The 21,324-nt window shown below is 45.9% G+C and overlaps 2 protein-coding genes across 3 annotated transcripts in view; one reads left to right on the top strand and one right to left on the bottom strand.

Moving 5' to 3' along the window:
• Window positions 1-215: 215 nt before the first annotated feature.
• LOC108793217 (carbohydrate sulfotransferase 5-like) lies at window positions 216-1,268 on the top strand. The gene has a single exon (XM_018564171.1). It carries the CDS (start codon window positions 222-224, stop codon window positions 1,266-1,268), a length of 1,047 nt encoding a protein of 348 aa, XP_018419673.1. The 5' UTR covers window positions 216-221.
• Window positions 1,269-15,079: 13,811 nt separating this feature from the next.
• MGAT1 (mannosyl (alpha-1,3-)-glycoprotein beta-1,2-N-acetylglucosaminyltransferase) overlaps window positions 15,080-21,324 on the bottom strand; it is a 14,601-nt gene continuing 8,356 nt past the window's right edge. Inside the window, exons 3-4 of one of the 2 annotated variants that reach the window (XM_018564180.1) lie at window positions 18,225-18,895; window positions 15,080-15,994 (exon numbers count right to left, since the gene is read on the bottom strand). In XM_018564180.1, the coding sequence (XP_018419682.1) occupies window positions 15,242-15,994; window positions 18,225-18,818 (1,347 nt within the window). In that variant the 5' untranslated portion in view covers window positions 18,819-18,895 and the 3' untranslated portion in view covers window positions 15,080-15,241. Of the gene's footprint in view, window positions 15,995-18,224; window positions 18,903-21,324 lie in introns of those variants that run through there. The other variant, XM_018564179.1, reaches the window with a different exon arrangement.

The raw sequence follows: 21,324 nt of genomic DNA, 5'->3' as shown, positions 1-21,324 counted from the left end.
TCCCATTCTGAAATGGGCACACTATTGCTAGTCATATATGGGCCTCCAGTATTACAAGCATAGTATTACAATGCATCTTTATAGACTAAAGAGCCTCTTTAAACACATTGTCTCTTGTTTCTTATAGAATGGCTTTTCGGATCCCGCTCCATCGACTCATGAAAAGTTCTCTTCTCATCTTCATCTTCATGTTCTGCTTGTTTTTATACCTGAGGTCAGATATGGATGACAGACAAGAGAAACAAACCCACATCCTCATCCTATCATCTTGGCGCTCTGGCTCTTCTTTCCTTGGCCAGATATTCAACCATCACCCTAACGTTTTCTATGTCTACGAGCCAGCACGGATGGTGTGGGTTAAATTTCCTCAAGAGAAAGCAAGTCTTCTTCACTACCCAGTTCGAGATCTCCTCCACTCGCTCTTTACATGTGACACGTCTCCTCTACATGACTATCTTCCCCAAAATGGGCGTTACATATCCAATCTTCCTTTTTGGTCAGAGAGCCGGGCATTATGTTCACCACCAGCCTGCAAAGCCTTTTCCATGGATACAGAGTTTGACCGGCCCTCATGCTTCCAACGCTGTGGTTACGTCCCTTTGGAAAAGATGACCCAAGCATGTAAAGTCCACAAACACGTGGTACTAAAAACTGTTCGAGTATTGGACCTTGGCGTTCTTCTTCCGCTCCTCCAGGATGCCAAGCTTGACCTTAGGATTGTCCACCTAGTAAGAGACCCTCGAGCTGTGGCTTTTTCACGGCTGAACTTTAACCATCTAAGGAATGAGGATCTCATAGTGCTCAGAGACACAAAAAACTGGAAAGAGAAAACGGGCACGCCCAACGTCACCAACGTTATGGCCAAGATCTGTAGTGCTCAAGTTGGGATTAAAGAGTTTGGTGAAAAAGACGACATATCTCGGCAAGGATTTTATATGATGGTACGGCATGAGGATCTGTCCATAAACCCCTTGTCAACGGTTGAGAAGATTTTCAGCTTTGCGGGTCTCAGCCTTACTGGACGCTTTAAGGACTGGTTACACAATGTCACTCACAAAAGCCAACCAAAACAAGCTGGTTTCATGAAATTCGCTGAAGACTCCAAAAAGGTCATTCAGAAATGGAGAGGTGGCCTCCAACACAGTGTAGTGTTGGAAATTCAAGAACAATGTCAGAAGGCCATGGAGGTTTTTGGATACAGACCAGTCAGGACATTGAAAGAGCAGCGTGATTTAAACTTCAATGTAATGACAGAAAACAATAATTAGCCCTTAGCAAGCTTTAATGTGAACTTATCACAGATGCGGCCATTTTGTGGGAAGGAGCAATTCTACACCGAATGCAGAAAAACAAGCAGTACAAGGTGGTCTGCCCAACTATTTTCTAAATATATGCTAATGGTTAGCATGGTACCAAAAGACTTGAGTGAGGAAAAACCAGTTTGGTTTCAGAGCCTCAAGGCAGATGTAAACCTAACCAGTAAAATCTCATATAAGCTTTTAACGTGTCAATATACACTCACTGGCCACTGTATTAGGTACACCTCTTCAACTGTTCGTTAACACAAATATCTGCTCAGCCAATCACATGGCAGTAACTCAATACATTTAGGCATGTAGACATGGTCAAGATGGTCTGCTAAAGTTCAAACCGAGCATCAGAATGGGGAGGAAAGGTAATTTAAGTGACTTTGAATGTGGCATTGTTGTTGGTGCCAGACGGGCTGGTCTGAGTATTTCAGCAACTGCTAATTTCCTGGGATTTTCACGCACAACCATCTCTCGGGTTTACAGAGAATGGTCCGGAAAAGAGAAAATATCCAGTGAGTGGCAGCTCTCTGGGCAAGAATACCTTGTTGATGCCAGAGGTCAGAGGAAAATGGCCAGATTGGTGCAAGCTGATAGAAAGGTAACAGTAACTCAAATAACCATTCGTTACAACCAAGGTATGCAGAATACCATCTCGAAACACACAACACATTGAACCTTAAAGCAGATGGGCTACAGCAGCAGAAGACCACACCGAGTGCAACTTCTGTCAGCTAAGAACAGGAAACTGAGGCTACAGTTTGCAAGGGCTCACCAACATTGAAAACCTGAAGATTGGAAAAACGTTGCCTGGTCTGATGGGTCTCGATTTCAGTTGCGACATTCGGATGGTAGGGTCAGAATTTGGGGTAAACAACATGAAAGCATGGATCCACCATGCCTTATATCAACGGTTCAGGCTGGTGGAGCTTCGCATCATGGATATGCAGCCTACAAATCTGCAGCAACTGTGTGATCCTATCATGTCAGTATGGACCAAACTCTCTAAGCCAATGGTTCTCAACATTTCTAGGGCCGGGACCCCTTGGTAACATTTGCCAAGTTGTGTTGACCCCCCCAACCATAAAATTTAGGGATTCACCAATACTGGTATCTGTGTGGGCTCTTGGGAGGCTATGCGGTCTCTCAGGTGGCTAGTGGGACTCTCTGGTGGCATCCAGTGCGGCCTCTGTGGTGCCCAGTGCGGGCTCTGTGGTGATCAAGCACTCACCTCGCCTCTCTCCTGCCTGCTCCCCTCTGGCCGCTGCTGCTGCAGCGCCATCTAGGAGTACTGACACTGCTGCGCTAGGAGGAGGCTGAGGAAACTCTTACCTAGAGCAGCACAAGGGGGGACCCCCTCAACTATGGGTTGCGACCCACTTTTGGGTCGTGACCCACAGGTTGAGAACCACTGCTCTAAGCAATGTTTCCATCATCTTGTTAAATCAATGCCACAAAGAATTAAAGCAGTTCTGAATACAAAAAGGGTCCAACCCGGTACTAGCAAGGTGTGCCTAATAAAGTGGCCGGTGAGCGTAATTCCGAAAGTTGTTTTTTGGAATGCAGCTTTCATTAAAATAATAATTACGAAGGTCCTTGTTCAGGCACTTTCTGTTATATGGTGCCTTCTTGTTATGTCCCTGTGTTGCCACCCTGCTATTGATGGAGACTTCAAGCACACACAGTACGTTGGCATTATCTTCCAGGGGCTGGTCAGCCAGTAGGCTGACTACGGGTCTACTGGCACAGCTCCTATGGGAAGAAGAAGGAATGCAAACTGATTACACCAACACGAATCTGCTTTCATAGTTAGCATGGTCAGCAACCATAGGAAGCCCTACATTGAAGAGGGAACAGGCAGGAACATCAGGTATTTAGTAGACTTTTTAAACTTTGCATATATAAAAAGCTCCAGTATTATGCCGCGATAAATGTCATTTAAGGTTTACTTACACTTCAACAACCAAAGAAACACAACACAATAAACTTTTGTTGAAATGTATTTCTTTTTTGCATGTCAGTCATTTGTAATGCCATAAAAACAACATTCTAGAAGTGTTCCAAAGGTGGATTTTATGTCCATTGAGGTGCGGCTGGGCTCAGCTAAGCGTCAGACTATAAGAATAAAAATGTGCTTGAATCACAAGTGTTCAAATGTTTGCTTATTTTGTGTAGACGAGATCTAAACTTAAAGTGACATTAAACCCTCAGATTTTTTAACATAAACCAATACTGTAATGTGTGCCTTACTGTAATCCATGGTAGATTCCCTTCTCTTTGCTGCCCTTCCTTTTAAATCCTCATGTCTTCTCATGCTCTTCAGAACTTCCTTTTGCAGCTGAGTGCCTCTTCCTGTAGTGCTGGCTCAGGTTACAAGCCTATAGAAACTAATACAAAGACACCGTATATCCATTCCTGAGACAAGGCAGTCTGCTGCAAAACAGAAGTTCTGAAGAGCATGAGAAGACATGAGGATTTAAAAGGAAGGGCAGCAAAGAGAAGGGAATCTACCATGGATTACAGTAAGGCACACATTACAGTATTGGTTTATGTTAAAAAATCTGAGGGTTTAATGTCACTTTAAGACTTTTATTCTGTATTTTTGACATATTATTATATTAGGACTTTACAATGGTTTTTGATCCCCATTTGTCAAGGGGGAAGGATTGATATACAGAACTTCAGACTCACCTGTGACATTGCTCCACACAGTTAAATTTAAAGGAATATATTGTGTTTTCCATGTTTTCTTTACATCCAAGCAATATATTTTTTAATCGTGTTCTAATTAGGTAAATGTGAAATATTGTTTATTAATACATTAGAGTTACCAATGCAACAAGAGGGTGACAAGCTCCAAGCAGGATGCACCCAGAAGTTGGCAAACTCCAAGAAAGATGCACCCAGAAGATGGCAAGATCCAAGCAAGATACACCCAGAAGGTGACAACTTAACTCCAAGCAAGATACACCCAGAAGGTGACAACTTAGCTCCAAGCAGGATGCACCCAGAAGATGGCAAAGCTCCAAGCAAGATGCACCCAAAGGATGGCAAAGCTCCAAGCAAGATGCACCCAGAAGATGGTAAGCTCCAAGCAAGATGCACCCAGAGGATGGCAAGCTCCAAGTAAGATACACCCAGAAGATGGCAAGCTCCAACAAAGATGCACCCAGAAGATGGCAAGCTCCAACAAAGATGCACCCAGAAGATGGCAAGCTCCAAGCAAGATGCACCCAGAAGATGGTAAGCTCCAAGCAAGATACACCCAGGAGATGACAAGCTCCAAGCAAGATGCACCCAGAAGATGGCAAGTTCCAAGCAAGACAAACAGCTTCTTTAGGAAAAGTAATAAAAAGAACAGAATAGATACGATTACACACAGCTGAAGGATACAAAGGAGGGACACAACTCTTCTCTCTATCTAAGCAGATAAAGGACCATAGGGAGTAGTCGGTAATACACAGTTATCCAGGGTGAAGATGCTTTGTGCAGAACCTGGTAGCCTGTCGGATAGGAACCACCTGCCTCTGTTGGCACTTCCTTCCCTTCTCCTTATGGCAAGGAATAATTGGCTTCATGGCCACATGACCCCATTTAAGAAAAAACTTTTTGTTGTGGTCATGCAATGTATGGATCTGACCTGGAGTGAATTGCTTTTTTCCTCAACAAAACTGAACTTACACTTAAATAGGAATGTATAAAGGCAAAAAAAATAACAGTCCGACCTTTAGCGGAAGATTAAACAATGCGCTCACACCGTATAGTAAAAATGTATACTGTAGGTGTATATTGCATTGTAGGTTTTGTGGATATTGGTGACCCCTGGTGGTCAGATTGTGAGTGACGGCTTAATATAGAAGAAACACTGTCCTTATTTGATCCGGCACCATGCAGAAAGGAAATCTGTCCTTTAAAGTAGCTATTAAAAATATATTTATGTATTTTTTCCTGTGGTCTTGGTAATAATATGAATCTCCGACAGCTTTCTGCAGCATTCCATTCACTAAATATATTGCACTTTCAGGGGCCGCACTTAGGTCCCCCTATATAAAGACAGTTGACCATCACTGCTTTAAAGTGAACGGTACTTTGCCCATAATGAACAATGTAACGTTTGCATATATGAAGGCCTATAGTCAAGTTTTTACATTTTTTTTAACTGAATCCACACATTTGGCAACTATAGCACCAGAGAGACTTCACTAATATGCAACAAACATGTCACACGGCCTTCTGGACTGACATTTGATAAGTGATGTTAGTAGACATCTGCAATTCGTTTCATTCCGAATCAAAATTCGTATGCATTTTCCAATATTCAGACATTCGGACACATCCGAATGTCCAAATCCCAATGCATCCGAATCCGAATTTCGGATCCTGTCCGAATTTCGTTCGAAAACTAAACTGAATGGGACATGTGACTTTTCTGGCCAATCAGATGTGTTTTTCAGTTTAATGCCTCCGAATGGGTCTGAACATGAATTTTTCGTTACGGCAACACATGAGCCATATACAGTATAGAGACCCCAATGGCATTCGGGATCCAAATTTCCAAATTCCATCGGGGAGCTCCCGAATACCATTGGGGTCTGGGAGCCTCAGCTTTAGTAATGTATGTATGTGGCTCCCAGACCTGGATGGCATTCAGGAGCTCCCCAATGCAATTTGGAAATTTGGATACTGAATACTAAGGCCCGGTTCACACCTGGGCGTTTTGTAGCGCGTTTGTACGCTCTGCAAAACGCTCAAACACCAAAATCCCATTATTTCCTATGGGTATGGTTCACACCTGGGCGTATTTCAGGCCGTATGAACGCGCTACAAAACGCCCTACACCCAAAGAAGTACAGGAGCTTCTTTGGGGCGTTTTTGTCGCGTGTTTCCATTGTCGCGTGTTTTTTACCGTGAATCGCGCGATAGACGCGCAGCGACAGACGCGCATATTTGATACGCCTAGGTGTGAACCCAGCCTAAGAGGTAAATTTATAACAGTTCTGCCTGGTGGATATATGGTGGATCTGTAGGGGCAAGTCCATCTGCCCAATTATATGCATGCGGTGAGCAGGAACAATCGAAGAGGCGAACGTGAAATCAGTGAGAAGGAGCTCTAGGGGATGGACCATGTTCTAAGCCCCTTTATTTGAATGCGGTGAGCAGGAACGATCAGAGACGCCAATGTAAAATCAGTGAGAAGAAGCCGTAGGGGCCCCTCCCTTCCTTTACATGCAGTGAGCAGGATCCATCAAGGAGGCTGACATAATGGCCAAGGGGGGGGGGGTCCTAATGTTTGTGCCTACACTGCCTGGCCACAAAAAAAAGTCACACACTCTAATATTTCATTGGACCTCCATTAGCTTTAACAGCACACATTCACCGTGGCATTGTTTCGATAAGCTTATACAATGGCACAACATTTCTTTCTGCCCAGAGTTACATTCTTCATTAAGATCTTGTAGTGATGATGGGAAAGTCGGACCTCTGTGTAAAGTCTTCTCCTGCACATCCCAAAGATTCTCAATGGGGTCAAGGTCTGGAGTCTGCGGTGGCCAATCCAGTATGCTGAATACTGTGAATCAGAAAAGAAAGCTGCTGTGCCCTCTTTACATCAGGAGCCCCCCTTCACACCAGGGCCCCCCCCCCCTCCTTTCACATGAGAGTCCCCCTTTACATCAGAAGTTCTCCTTTACATCAGGACCGCCCTTCTGGAAAGCTCTGGCTACTAGGCCAATGTTCCTCAAACTTTCTTCAGTCACGGCACCCTTTAAAAGAATGCAAAAAATGTATCGGCCCCTCCGAAATCCATACTAGACCCTTCTGTTATGGGTTTCAAGGGGGGACCCTGATCAGAAACACAAATAAATGGGGTTCCCCCTTCACATCCCAATCTCTCCCTCAAATTAAAGTCCCCTTCACATCAGGACCTCCCCCCTTTCACATCAGAGTCTCCCTTCACATCACACCCCCACTTTACATCAAAGTCCCTTGCTTAACATCAAGACCCCCGCCTTTCACATCAGGGTTCCCCTTTACATCAGAGTCACCCTTTACATTAGGAGCCCCCCTTTCACATCAGGGTTCCCCTTTCCATCAGAGTCACCCTTTACATTAGGAGCCCCCCTTTCACATCAGGGTTCCCCTTTCCATCAGAGTCACCCTTTACATTAGGAGCCCCCCTTTCACATCAGGACACCCTTCCTTTCACATCAGAGTCCCCCTCTACATCAGGAGCCTCCACTTTCACATCAGGGACGTCCTTTACATCAGAGTCCCTCCTTTCACATTAGAGTCCCTCTTTACATCAGGACCCCTTAATTTCTCATCAGAGTCCCCCTTTACATCAGGACCCCCTCATTTCACACCAGGAGCCCCACTTTAAATCAGGATACCCCTCCTTTTACATCAGAGTGTGCCCCCCCCCCTTTACATCATAAGCCAGTTTACACCATAGAAAGGCATAACGCTGTGAGAAAACTTCGAAGCACGCGTCAGGAAGGCAGAAGGCCCCCCAGTATACCACGGGACCCTGGATGAGAAAGACAGTATTGATGCGGCAGCCAGCGGGAGGAACCACAGTACCTGAGAGGGGGCACTCTATCCAATACAAATCCTTTAACATTTGTTTCTTTGTATCATTTACAATTATTTGCACATGGGGCTGAATGGAGTGTGAACTCTAATGACAGGTCCACTTTAAATACATTCTGAAAGTGTGAGAAGGGGAAGTGGACAGTCGGCAGCGGTGACAATGTCAGCCGATGTGATTTGTCTGGATTTGTTTTCTCATTTTGTCTCTCATAGTTGAGGTCTACCTATGATGCCAATTACAGGCCTCTCTCATCTTTTTAAGTGGGAGAACTTGCACAATTGGTGGCTGACTAAATACTTTTTTGCCCCACTGTATGTAATGTTCCCGGGTTGGACTGAGGGGGGATTTTTGGCTCCTTGTACTGAAGTTCATTACTTGCAGCTTTTTTAGAAACAAGGAAGGAGAGAAAAAAAAGATATAATATTCGGCTTTCCCAGGACGGGAACCGAAAAGGGCAGAAAGATCACCCAGCTCCTCAGCAGAGGAATTCTCCACTCCCTATTACAATGTCTCCCTCCTTCCAAAATCTTATACTGGAGGGGGTACTCTAGTTTAGAGAACTCACCTAATTATACATATAGAGGAACTCCAGCAAATGGCTCAATACACAAATGACATCCATATATGGGGACCATACAGCTTTACCTGCCAAAGGATTGGTATGTCTGTCCATCCAGCCCTGAGATTTACACACCACAGCCCTGTAGGGCAGACGGTAGACTTGATTTCTCTCCTAACATTTACAGGTCTTCTCCCTCTCTAGGGAAGGTGGCCATACACTTTACAACCATCGCAAGACCTTAGTCATGCGATGGTTGTAAAGTAATCAAAAAAACTTACAATCTGCCAATCTTGGACAGGCAGATCGTACTTGCGATCATCGCAAGCCACGCCCCCCTGAGGGGCGGGCTTCCGATGTCTGCAATGCTGAACGGGCAGTGTGCGCGTGCGCACACCGGCCCATTCGGCATTTGTCTCCCGAGCACCGTTCAAACCAGCCGAAAATCGTAAGATTTTCGGCTGGTTTTCTAGCGTGCTCCTTAGACAAAAGACGTGCGACCGTACAGTAGAAAAGGTCGCACGTCTTCATTCACACTGCTCGATTCTCGTACGATCGCGGGATTTCACCGAGGTTCTCGTACGAGAATGGTGCAGTGTATGGGCACCTTAAGGCTGTGACAGTTCATGGAGGATCAGCAGACTGATGAGCTCACCATTCTGCCCTCTTCTATTGTCAGCATGTGCCTTGTTAGCATATGAGCACAGGTATGAGCCCACATACGTCAGCTCATATGCTAACACGGCCCGGCACCGCCCAGTTGTTATTTATTGGCTGGGACCTGCTAGAAGGCTCTGGCAGGTGTTGGCCAAAAGGAAACAGTAGGGCGGAGCTAGCTGTCACCGCTAGCTCCGCCCAATTGTTTTTATATTGCCGGAATCTGTCAGATGCTTCATGATGCGGCGGGAGTTCGTCGCGTGCGGTCAGGTCAGCGTGCATCGTTTTTTAAAATTATGATTTTTTATTTTCTTTTAAATATTTTTCTTTTTTTTTCCAATTTTTAAACTTTTTTTTTCCATTTCCCCTTTTTTTCAATTCCGCTCGCTACCTCGGCGGTACAGAGCAGAGTAGCCGAGCGCAGCTCGGCGGCATTTGGCTATTCACTTACCGCTGTTCGGCCCCTATGAGAATAGGGGGCGAATAGCAGTGAACAAGCTGCCGGTGCTTCGGCTCAGCCGATCTCCTTCTGCACTTTGGCTCGACCGAATGTACGGCTGATTTTAGTATACGTGTGCACCAGCAAAAAAAATTGGTTTCGTTTTGATTCGGATTTTGCGTTATTTAGTTTCTCGGGATTTGGGTCCGAAAGTCAATTCGTTTCGGGATCCGGACGAAATTCGTTAGCAGGTAATGTGTACGAATTTGCGTTTCAATCGTTCGTTGCAGCAAAGTGACATTTGAGGGGGGAAAAAATAAAACATTTCCTCAAATGTCACTTTTCTGCAACGAAATTTCATCCAACAAAGGAAATTTCGTACAGATTAAAGCCAACGGATTTCAGAATCGTTTGCATTCGTTATATCAGTAATTCAGGAATCTCCGAAATTTCGTCCAAATTCCTATTCGGAAAGAAACGAATCGCACATGTCTAGATTTTAGCTGATGTACAAAGGCTGAAGTGAATGGACTAAAGGTGCCCATACACTTTACAACCATCGCAAGACCTTAGTCTTGCGATGGTTGTAAAGTAATTAAAACAAACGTACGATCTGCCTATCTTGGACAGGCAGATCGTACTTGCGATCTTCGCAAGCCCGACCCCCTGAGGGGCGGGCTTTCGATGACCGCAATGCTGAACGGGCGGTGTGCGATGATCTTACGATCATGCTAAAAACCAGCCGAAAATGGTACGTTTCTCGGCTGATTTTCTAGCATGCTCCTTAGACAAAAGACATGCGACCGTACAGTAGAAACAATCGCACGCCTTCCATACACCTTGCGATTATCGTACGATTGCGGGATTTCCCGCGATTATCGGGCGATAAACGCACAGTGTATGGGCACCCTAACAGCGTTCGGCTCACTTCTGCTCTGTTATTCACTCGGGGTGCCTTCGGCAGCTCAGCGAATATTCCTCTCAGTCTCGTCATATCTTCCATTGCTGAAGCTTCTCCCCCAGGTCAGGACGCCCTGGTTTCTTTTTTTTTGCTTGGTGGGCCTCTCACAACGCCGGTCTGCAGATTTTGGGAAATGATCGACCTCTGAGATAAAATGTTTTCATTCTGACATATTTCGATCAGATGAATTAGAAAACAGGTGATGAAGGTTCTGGTTGGTTGGCTAAAGTTTTCAAGATGTTTCACAATAAAAGATTTATACACAGGCGAGTATATTTGCCTACAAGGGAGGGAGGAGTCTGATGATCCTGATGACTCGTAACTTCTGGACAAAGTGCGGTAGAGCAATAAATGTTACCACATGGAGGTGCATACATTTATCTTCACTTTGAGACTAAAGTATATGACCTGTCATTTATTGTTCTTTTATTGCAAGTTACATTGGTTCTCGGTCAGATCTACGCATCATACTGTTACATCTGGTGGCTTGTGAACGTGTCATTGCCTAACATTTCCAAGGAACGGTTGCGCGATATCTTCCCTCAGAAGCCAAGACGCCTCGAAACTGTGTAAACAACGCAGATAATTTAGCTACTTTCATTTTCAAGGCTTTCTCCTTGTAGACCAGGGTCATTTTCATGTTGTATACTCCGTACTGTCCTCCACTGGAATGAAAAGATCTCAATGTCTTCATGACCTGAGCAATGTTACCTCGAGGGAACATTACTGATCCCTGCAGCTGAGATACGATCTAACTTCCCTTACTCGAGCACATCCTCCTCCTTATAAGCTCACCCTTTTTGAAAACAGACGTCGCTCTGATCCCTATGCACAGGGCATGATATCTTTGATCGTCTCATTTATACTTTGTTGCATATAAACCTTTGAAAAAATCCAGTGGAAGCTCTCCTTAAAAGAGAACTATGAGGTCAGTGTTTTTCCCCATTTTTCCCCCCAGGGTCACGGGAGGACATAAACTAGCGTCCTCCTGTCACCCAAAGCTCAGTATATAGCGTGCTACAGCTCGCGGTATACTGAGACCGCCGCAGCCGGGACGGATCCCGACATTACTGTCGAGATCCACCCAGCTGCGTAATTGACAGCGTGCTCAGCCTATCTAGAGGCAGCTGTGCCCGCCCCCTCCCTCGTCCGTTCCGCCAGTCAGTGCTGGAGGATCAGACATGGGAGGGGGGAATCCCTGCGGGGAGCCGTGAGTGAGTCACGGCTCTCTGCAGGGACAGGATCGAGAAGTGAGCGAGCGACGGTATGTGTTCGCTCACTTCCTGATCTATTGAGCCGACCTGTGACAGTCTCATTGTCACACGTCGGCTCGAACTATGAGGCTGAGTGATTTTCACTCGCCTAATAATTCTCCTTTAACAAACCAGTCTCTACTCTGCCCATGCCTGGTGTTCTCCGACCCTTAGTTTTGAGGTAGTTAAGAATAGACTCTGCGGTATGATGATTAATGAGAAATTTACTGCAATTCTGGCCGATACTCATAAGAAACTCCTCACCATCTGTCATCCATGGATCTCATACGCTCACCTTTCCAGGTTTGATCCATCCTTGCTGGATCTTTTTACTGCTTGGATCTTCCCAGGAATTTGTCTCTTTCTTTCCTCTTCTCTCCGTTCTTTTCCTATTCCCCTACCCTAGATTTCTTAATCCTGACTTATCTTGGCTTTATTTCTTTCTCATTATTATACAGGATTTATATAACGCCAACAGTTTGCGCAGCGCTTTAAAAGGAGAACTATGGGGTTAAGGCTTTTCCCCATAGTTCTCCTTAAGGTAACGGGAGGACACAAACTAGCGTCCTCCCGTCACCCTAGGCTCAGTATACCGCGAGCTGTAGCCCAGCGCTGGCGGATCGGAGAGGTGGGAATCCAGCCCCTCCCCTGTCACGGCAGAGAGCCGTGACAGGATTGAGAGGTGAGCGAACGCCGGTATGTGTTCGCTCACCTCCCGATCTACTGAGCCGACCTGTGACAGTCTCATGGTCACAGGTCGGCTAGAACTATGAGGTGAGTGAAAAGCACCCCCCTCATAGTTCTCCTTTAACATATAAAGAAGATATTACAATCACAATACAATTCAAGACAAGATGGTAAGGAGGGCCCTGCCCCTGAGGGCTTACAATCTAAAAGGGAGGGACCAGTGATACATGAGGAGGTAGCTGTGTGGGGATGAATTGTCTGAGAATGCGATGGTTGAGCGGTTAGGTTGAGGTGGGATAGGCTTCCCTGAATAGATGAGTCTTAAGGGATCGCCTAAAGGCAGTCAAGGTGGGAGATAGACGGACAGGTTGGGGTAAAGAGTTCCAGAGGATGGGAGAGACTCTAGAGAAGTCCTGGAGGCGAGCATGGGAGGAGTTGACGAGGGAGCTGGAAAGCAGGAGGTCTTTGGAAGAGCGGAGGGGACGGTTAGGGTGATACTTTAAGACAAGGTTGGAGATGTATCCGGGGGCGGAGTTGTGGATGGCTTTATAAGTGGTTGTTAATATTTTGAATTTTATTCTTTGGGCTATTGGAAGCCAGTGCAGGGATTGGCAGAGGAGGGAGAGGGATGGAAGCCAGTGCAGGGATTGGCAGAGGATGGAGAGGGATGGATGCCAGTGCAGGGATTGGCAGAGGGGGGTTGCAGACACTGAGCGGTTGGTTAGGTGAATGAGTCTAGCAGCAGCATTCATGATAGTCTGAAGGGGGGAGGAGCCTGTGTAGAGGTCGGCCAATGAGGTGGGAGCTGCAATAGTCAAGACGAGAGATAACAAGGGAGTGGATGAGTAGTTTAGCGGGTTCATTGGTGAGGAAGGGGCGTATTTTGGAGATGTTGCGAAGGTGAAGGCGGCAGGATTTGGATAGCGATTGGATGTGGAGAAGAAAGGTGAGGTCTGAGTCAAGGTCCTTGGCATGGGGGGAGGGGTGGATAGTTGTGTTATCAATCTTAAGGGAAAAGTTGGGGAAAGGTGCACGGGCGGGATCATCTTTTTTCTCTCCCTATACTCTCATCTCCTTTTTTCTCTTTACTTAGTTCCTCTCTTCATTTCTTTTTATGAGGGGAACTAGGTTATAGCGTGTTGCTAACTCTTATTGCTCTTGAATGTGACAATGGTCAGTTCTTCTGATCTTTGTATCTAGTAAAGATGCCGAGTTAGAACCTGTACAAGGTGTCATGGCCTGTGTGTCTTACTACTAATGACATTATACCTTTACTCTTTATTATGTACATTCGGTATACTGTACCGTTACTGCATTTTTCACTATCTTTCCTGCTCGTTCTCAATAAAACGTTTTTGAAAGAAACTGGCCCTGGCTGTCCCCTTTTCTTCCAAATGTTCATGTGCGAGGCCACTCTGGTCTCAGACATGCCCTCTCGAGTCTCTGCTCTGGGGGAATGACCCAGTCGTCCCAGAAGGCAGCTGGCCACTTTGGCTCTAGTTCCTGCCAAAGTTCACAAAGCAGCAGCCAGCCAAGTCCTGGGAAGAAGTCAGAACTAGGGCGGCTGCAAGAACAAATCGATTAAATCGAGAATAATCGATTGTGAGAATAGTTGGCAACTATTGTCATTATCAGTTGGAGGTGGGTGGGAGGAGGAGGAAGGGGAGAGAGGGAGGGGGGAGAGAGAGATTTTTTTTTAATGCAACAAAGCGATTCATCAAAAAAAAACAATCGGGCAACTAATCGATTATGAAAATAATCGTTAGCTGCAGCCCTAGTCAGAACAATAAAGAATGGCACTGCCCATGGGCTCCACTAGATTCTCTTTGCCATTGTCATTCCAGGCAGAGACACACCACAGGTGGGGTCCTTGCGGAGGAGAGAGCTGCCTACACTGACTTGCATGATCTCCCAGCATGGGAAACATCAGAATGCAGAGAAGGATTTGTGCATAGCATTTGGATGTAATAAAAAGCCTGCATAAGACCAATGGACTGGGATCTGAACCTCGCAGCTGCTATTTACTTGCATGTGAATGATTTGTTATGCTGCGGGACTATTGTATTTTGAATCCTCAGATTTTTAGATGATACCAGCTGATGTATGATCATTATAAATGTGAACAAATGATACAGAAAATATGAAAAGGTAGTTGAAGACCCCAACTATCTCTGCTCACAGGAAAGACGTGGTACGTTGCTATGACCCATTGACCTATAGCAGCAGCGGTTGGGTATTTCTTTTTTAATAATTGAAATGTTTATGAGGTCTTGTTAAAAAACAGCTCAGCAAAGCTTTATCCTGTATGGGGAGATCTGATCTTTCTCATGTGCAAAACCAAAAGCAACTCCTATGCAGAGACCTTTCTTGGTGTCAGGAATGAGACTTGTTTGGCTATAAAGGTCACTTTATTGAGGTGTATTAATAAAAGGGGAAGAGACTTGGAAATCCAAGCTTCCGCCGTGCCGTAAAACATGTTTGGCTGAGATGATCTCTTCCTGAGTGCGTGGGTGTAGCTCATACCACACAGTTCTCGAGGTCTGAAGATCCCGGTCATCTCCCAACAACTCAAAGTGGTTTCTGAAGATCCTCGTGTTGCACTCGCATCTCTCCAGCTAAGTGGTTTCTGACATCAAAGCCGGTCTCTCGGAACCTAGAGCTTTTTAAGTGTGCACAAACCTGGCATTAGATAGCACCTGAACATATTGGACCCTCTGAACCTCTCGCAGAGAAAATCTCCATATCTGCCACATGACCTTCCTGTAAACCCGGAGGAATAATAGTTCACCTTAACTCCATGACGGGTCATACCCTGCCCAGTCTTTAGGGGGAGCCAGAAACACTCTTCTCCCCCTATGTGTGAAAGTTACAACACCTTTATAGGCAACTCGAGCCACACCAGACTTCAGGTCATCCATAACGCCAAAGGACCTGGCCATGGCCTTAAAAGTGTCTCTAGTTGAGTATTCCACCCTCACCGTCCTTCCTCCGGGCACTTGCCCTTGAAGCACCTCTTCTGCGCGGGCTTTGGGTGCGTCGTAAACCTGCCCCAGAAACCAGGGGTCGTATTTCTCTTTTAGAAGATATGAAAGATCTATTTTTGTAAAGGACACCGGGTCCTGGTTCAGTTTGATGAACCTCAGATGCTGGTCAAAAAACTGGCCCTGGCTAACCCCTTTTCTTCCAAATGTCCGAGTGCGAGGCAGCTCTGGTCTCAGACATGCCCTCTCGAGTCTCTGCTCTGGGCGCCTGACCCAGTCGTCCCAGAAGGCAGCTGGCCACTTTGGCTCTAGTTCCTCCCAAAGTTCCCGAAGCAGCAGCCAGCCAAGTCCTGGGAAGAAGTCGGAACGATGGAGAATGGCACTGCTCTTGGGCTCCACTAGATTTTCCTTGCCGTTGTCATTCCAGGCAGAGACGCACCACAAGCTGGGGTCCTTGCGGAGGAGAGAATGGGTGGCTAAGAAGTATTCATAAAAGTCTGGAGCTACTTCCAAATCGTCTTCTACTACGATGGCTGACTTGTAACCCAGCACTCTGAAGATCTAAGTGGAGAAGAACACGTTAATTATTATTATTATACAGGATTTATAAAGCGCCAATAGCTTACAATCTAAAGGGAGGGGCCAGTGATACATGAGGAGGTAGCTGTGTATGAATGGATTGTTTGAGAATGTGATAGTGATAATCTAAAACATTCACCTGTACAAAGCATGAGAAACCTATAGGAAGGCCCATGGATGAGGTACAACATATGTTTCTGGACCCTCAATGTTTATATAATGCCAGGAAACAATTCCCGGCGCCTCCACGTGCAATATCGGCCAGTTGAAATGGTAACGAACACACTGAAGAGGCAGCTCCCACAGGTCAAAGGACCTTCAATCTGAGAGACAAAAAAGAAAAAGGAGCGCCTCCATAGTGCAAAACGAATTTTAATGATAAAAACGCACAACTGTATTGTGCTTAGAAGGAGTCGGTAGTAAAAAGCCATGTAGGAAACAATGGGATGTCAAATCATCTAGCAGCAGAAGTCTGAAAAGATGTGCAGTCCACTGCCCCTGTGTGGTCTTGGTTTACATGTTTCTGGGGCACGCCCCCTTCCTCAGAAGCCCCCTTCCTTTTCAGACTTCCGCTGCCAGATGATTTGACATCCCATGCCTTTTTACTACCGACTCCTTGTAAGTACAATACAGTTGTGCGTTTTTATCATTAAAATTCGTTTTACACTATGGAGGCGCTCCTTTTTTTTGTTGTCTCTCGGCTTATATAATGCATGCAATGTGAACGTAATAAGCTTAAAGGCCACAAGGGGCAAAGCAACAGGTTCCCACATCTCTGCCATTCCACAGTTCCACGACTTGCACAGGGCTGAGGGGTCACTACCTCTCCATTTATAACAGCACTGTGTGCCTAAACGGCCAGTCACCAGCTCTGTCATGAGAGAGGAATGGGAGAAAGTAACATGTTCCCCATACCTGGAATTACCAAATCTTTCCCTTCACTGCCAGTAGCAGGAGGGAGTGTCGGGGGGAGAAGGAAAGGTATGTAAAGTTGGCAAGGGTGGCAGTATACCATACCTATAACAACCAGAAATCACATTGGCATAGCAGTCTGCTCACTCTACTTTAATTTCCATTTGGATGGAAATATTAAAAGTTTATTATTATTATTATTATTGGGGACCGATCAACAAACGACTCATAAGAGTCCTCATCATAAAACAATTTGTCACAGCATCCTCCGCTGAATCACGTGAATTTTCTGGTGGTGTGGCAAAAGCAGGTATTGCAAATTCAGATATAGATGGAAATGTTACCTTTGTAAACATTATAATTAAACACACTTGAAGGACATATAAGGGAGCGGTTTTATCTACCAAAGGATTTTTATTTCATCCAGACCTGCAATTTACACAGTCCGCTGGAATGAAGACCTGACTTTTCTCTTCTGCAGTAAAGATAGGTCACCTACCAGCCCCCAGCCTGTGATTGGACTAAGCAGCAGCTCATCCCTCTGACATCCTGCTCATGTGATCACATTCTTTGTCAGCACATGTGTATGTAGCACACGTGAGTGGCTCCTATTTCTGCCCCTCCCACCTGCTCGGGAGTGATGCTATTGATTACTGCTTTGGGGAAATATTAGGGCTCTAAACAGACCCCTGATATTTCTCTTTTAAAATAGAAAAAGAGATCGCGTCCTCAATCTCTTTTTCTGCATTGCTGTTATAAATGAAGAGGAATTCTCTGTACTGAGTGTTCCTGTTCATTCATAACTTGTGGAGTATGTTTACTATAACCACAGTCATGAATGAACAGGAAGTGATGTAGATCACGTCCTATTCATTCATAATTGAGGATACAGTCAACATACTATGTCCTCAATTATTTAAAAACACTCAGTGATCACTGACTGCTTGTCCTCGCTCTCTATCCTGGATCAGCTGTCACAGTGGAGCTCAACCTCCTGTCACAGCGCTGGCTGTCTCCTCCCACACACACCACTCTCCCGATTTGTGACAGGAGGCTGAGCGGTGCGGGGAAGAGAGACGCCGGCCGCTCACAGCGCTCTCCTACCGCAGCGCTCGGTCGCCTGTGACAGTTTCTCTCCTCCCCGCTGGGACATAGAGCAGCGCCCAGCGGGGAGGAGAGAAAGAATGGATGGACTGCTATTTCGGCCCAAAAATTCAATTCTCGGCCGATATATATCGGTGCATCCCTAGTGTTAACATAACTTTTTGGCAAGGCGAACAGGTTCTCCGATCACACCTACCTGGTTGAGCGCCCATCGATAGTGTCTGGAAATCTTATAGTAGCCTTGAAACTTCCTATGTTCTGGTGGAGCGGGCACCTCAGTCAGGTCAGGCTGATTAATATGGGTAATGGCATCTCCATACGAGTCAATGACCCTGGCCGTCTCAGCATGGCCGCAATCTTGGCTAACGATGATGGGAAACTGCTCCGCCGAGGGACGGTATTTAAGCAGAGAGTCCAAACATTTTCTGACCGAGGGCCGGTCGCATGCCACTACGAGGATTGGAATGACTACCGATTGAGGGTCACTGGCCAAGGGTGTTGGAGAAGGAATGGAAGCGTTAGAAAGTCTCTGGGGTAATTCGGGGCCACGTGCAGCATTGGGAGGAGCTGGCTGGCGTTTAAGAAGACCGCTGTAATGGTGGATTTGTTGGAGGAGACTCTTCTGCTTCTCCAACTCCGCTTCGGCTTCTTCTGCCAGTCGAATGACGTGCGCCGTAAGGTCCGTGGCATCGGGACCCTTTGGTCGGCTCATGAGGTAGAGGAGGAGAATGGCATTCCATGAGATAAAGAGGGCCGCCCCCCAGGCCGCCACGCTAACCTTGCGCGGCATTCCCCTGGGGGGTCCCAGATAAGTTCGGGACCCTCTGAACAAGAGAGCTTGCAAAGTTCAAGACGGAAAGGCGAGGTCTTATTCTCAGCAGCTCAGATAACACGTCGGACCTTCAAACTGCATCAAAAACACAGCATTTCTTTAGGCAACACCGGCTGGTGCAACATCAGATTTCCAAGTCTTCTTTGGCCAGAAAATGTTTATCCTTCGCACACCTGGTGAGAAACATAAAATTCAGTCCATTAGTTCACGAGTCCACAAGTAATACGTTTTAATAAAAACACAAAAAATACGGAATTGTATCTAAAGCCAAAACATTTTTTTGTGCAGTTCTACAGTGCTGACGGCTTCGAACTTCTATCGGGTTTTTATTGCCGTCTATAACACTGCTGGGAAGATTCACCCTCCCTAGTTGTCCTGAGGACCACAGTCACAGGGACCGAAAGTAATGGGGAAAACCCAACATTTGGAGTTGTATTTTGTTTCAGTGTCTTAGAGGGGATTTACCCCTTATTCTGGCGATATTTCCTCCCATCCCTGTTGTACTTCTGGGAAAGGAAGTTAAGGGAATCCGGTAAGAGAGAGGAAGTCCAAACTACTGGAAGAAATCACCGAGAAGTGGCAGGATCAAGTAAGAACGAGGAAGTCCAAGCTACCAATCACCAGGAACTGGTAGGATCAGCTAGGAATGAAGAAGTCCAAGCTACTATTAGTATCAAACAGGCAAGAGGAAGTCCAAGCTACTGGCAGGATCACCAGCTATTTAAAAGGAGGAGAACTATGAGGTGATTTTCACTCACCTCATAGTTCTAGTCGACCTGTGACAATGAGACTGTCCCACGTCGGCTCAATAGATCGGGAGGTGCGGGAACACATACCGTCGCTCGCTCACTTCTCGATCCTGTCCCTGCAGAGAGCCGTGACTGTCACGGCTCCCTGCAGGGATTTCCCCCTCCCCTTTCTGATCCTCCAGCGCTGACTGGCGGAACGGACGGGGTAGGGTGCGGGCACAGCTGGCCCTGCCTCTAGATAGGCAGAGCCAGCTGTCAATCAAGCAGCTGGGTGGATCTCGACAGTAATGTCGGGATCCGTCCTGGCAGTCTCAGTATACATTGAGCTGTATACCGAGCTTTGGGTCACGGAAGGACGCTAGTATATGTCCTCCCGTGACCCTTAGGAGTACTATGGGGAAAAAGCACTGACCCCATAGTTCTCCTTTAATATTACCTAAAACAGCAAAATAAGAGCACAGTGGAACACACACTTATTTGGCATTATTTAACCCCTTTGTGACAGTGTACGTCCCGGCACTTTGTGCCTATATGACTAGCCACGTACGTGACGAGTGATATCAGGCTTTGTAATGCTGGTAACAGCTGATTCTCAGCAGTTGCCAGTCATTAATGGATGGGTCAGTATTGAGACATTCATTAATGAAAGAATGAAGCAGTTACATTAAAATATGGGACCGCAATTTGCGATCCCGTATTTGACAGCTGAAAATAGCAGAGATGTAGCAGTGACTCACCTCTCTGCTATTTGTTTTGACAGTTCGAGAGCCCGATGTTTAGAACATTTCACTCAAAAGATACAATGTATATCTTTTGAGTGAAATGTATCAGTTCTGATAGTCTAGGCACCATCAAAGAGCTAAGCCTTTACTGCCGTGGAAGAATAACACAGCAAAAATGTAAAAAGTGTGTCAGTCATTTATGAACAGAACCTGAAAACTAGCTCAGTCATGAAGGGGTTAATAAAAAATTAAAAAAAGCATTTTGGGTTTACCAGAACTTTACTACTTACAGACTCTGCCATCCACACCTCTGTTCTACAGTGGCTCAAAACCTTCAGTATTTGACACTTCCAGGAGTGTCAGAAACCTGGTCCTCTCTTACATTCTGTAGGTTCTATCGCTGACCCTTATGGCACTGCTGTGTCCTGTAGTCACCAAGGGGGCTGGAGAAAGCACCCAGAAAGGGTAGAAGAGAACCTGGACCCTGAGGATCAGCAGTGTGGAAGGCAGGAGGGGTAGCGGGAAGGTATTTACCCTTTTCATTGCAGGGAGGACTTGAATTTTGAGTTTCCAAAAAGTGACAGTGACTTTAAGGTATCCTGCCCCCATACTGCGAGTAGGGAAAGGGCTGTTGGGGATCGGAGGGGACACAGACCAAAGCTTGCCAGAGGCACCCAGCAGGGAGGAGAGAAGCTGGGGATGCGCCACATTTTTGGCACTATCGGCATTTTGACATAATTTAGATTTTAATTACTAAAGAATCTGCTTTTATTTATTGCAATGGTTTATCCTTTGTTGTAGCGGCTTTCATCCTTTGGTCACTTTGAGTGTTTTTGGCTAGTGCCAGGCTATTTTTAGAAATGACCCTCAGTCACCCCGAGCATGACGTACTACGAGCCTGAAGATCCAAACACCAAAAGCACGCAGACGCAGCAAAAGAATGTAAATTGATTAGGAACAAAAAAATCTGCAAGGAAAGAAAACAAAGCGCGG

This window comes from Nanorana parkeri, unplaced genomic scaffold (genome assembly GCF_000935625.1).
Source record: "Nanorana parkeri isolate BGI_ZX_2015 unplaced genomic scaffold, ASM93562v1 scaffold731, whole genome shotgun sequence".
NCBI lineage: Eukaryota > Metazoa > Chordata > Amphibia > Anura > Dicroglossidae > Nanorana > Nanorana parkeri.
The sequence above is the reverse complement of the archived record's forward strand: the minus strand, read 5'-3'. Positions and strand labels throughout refer to the sequence as shown.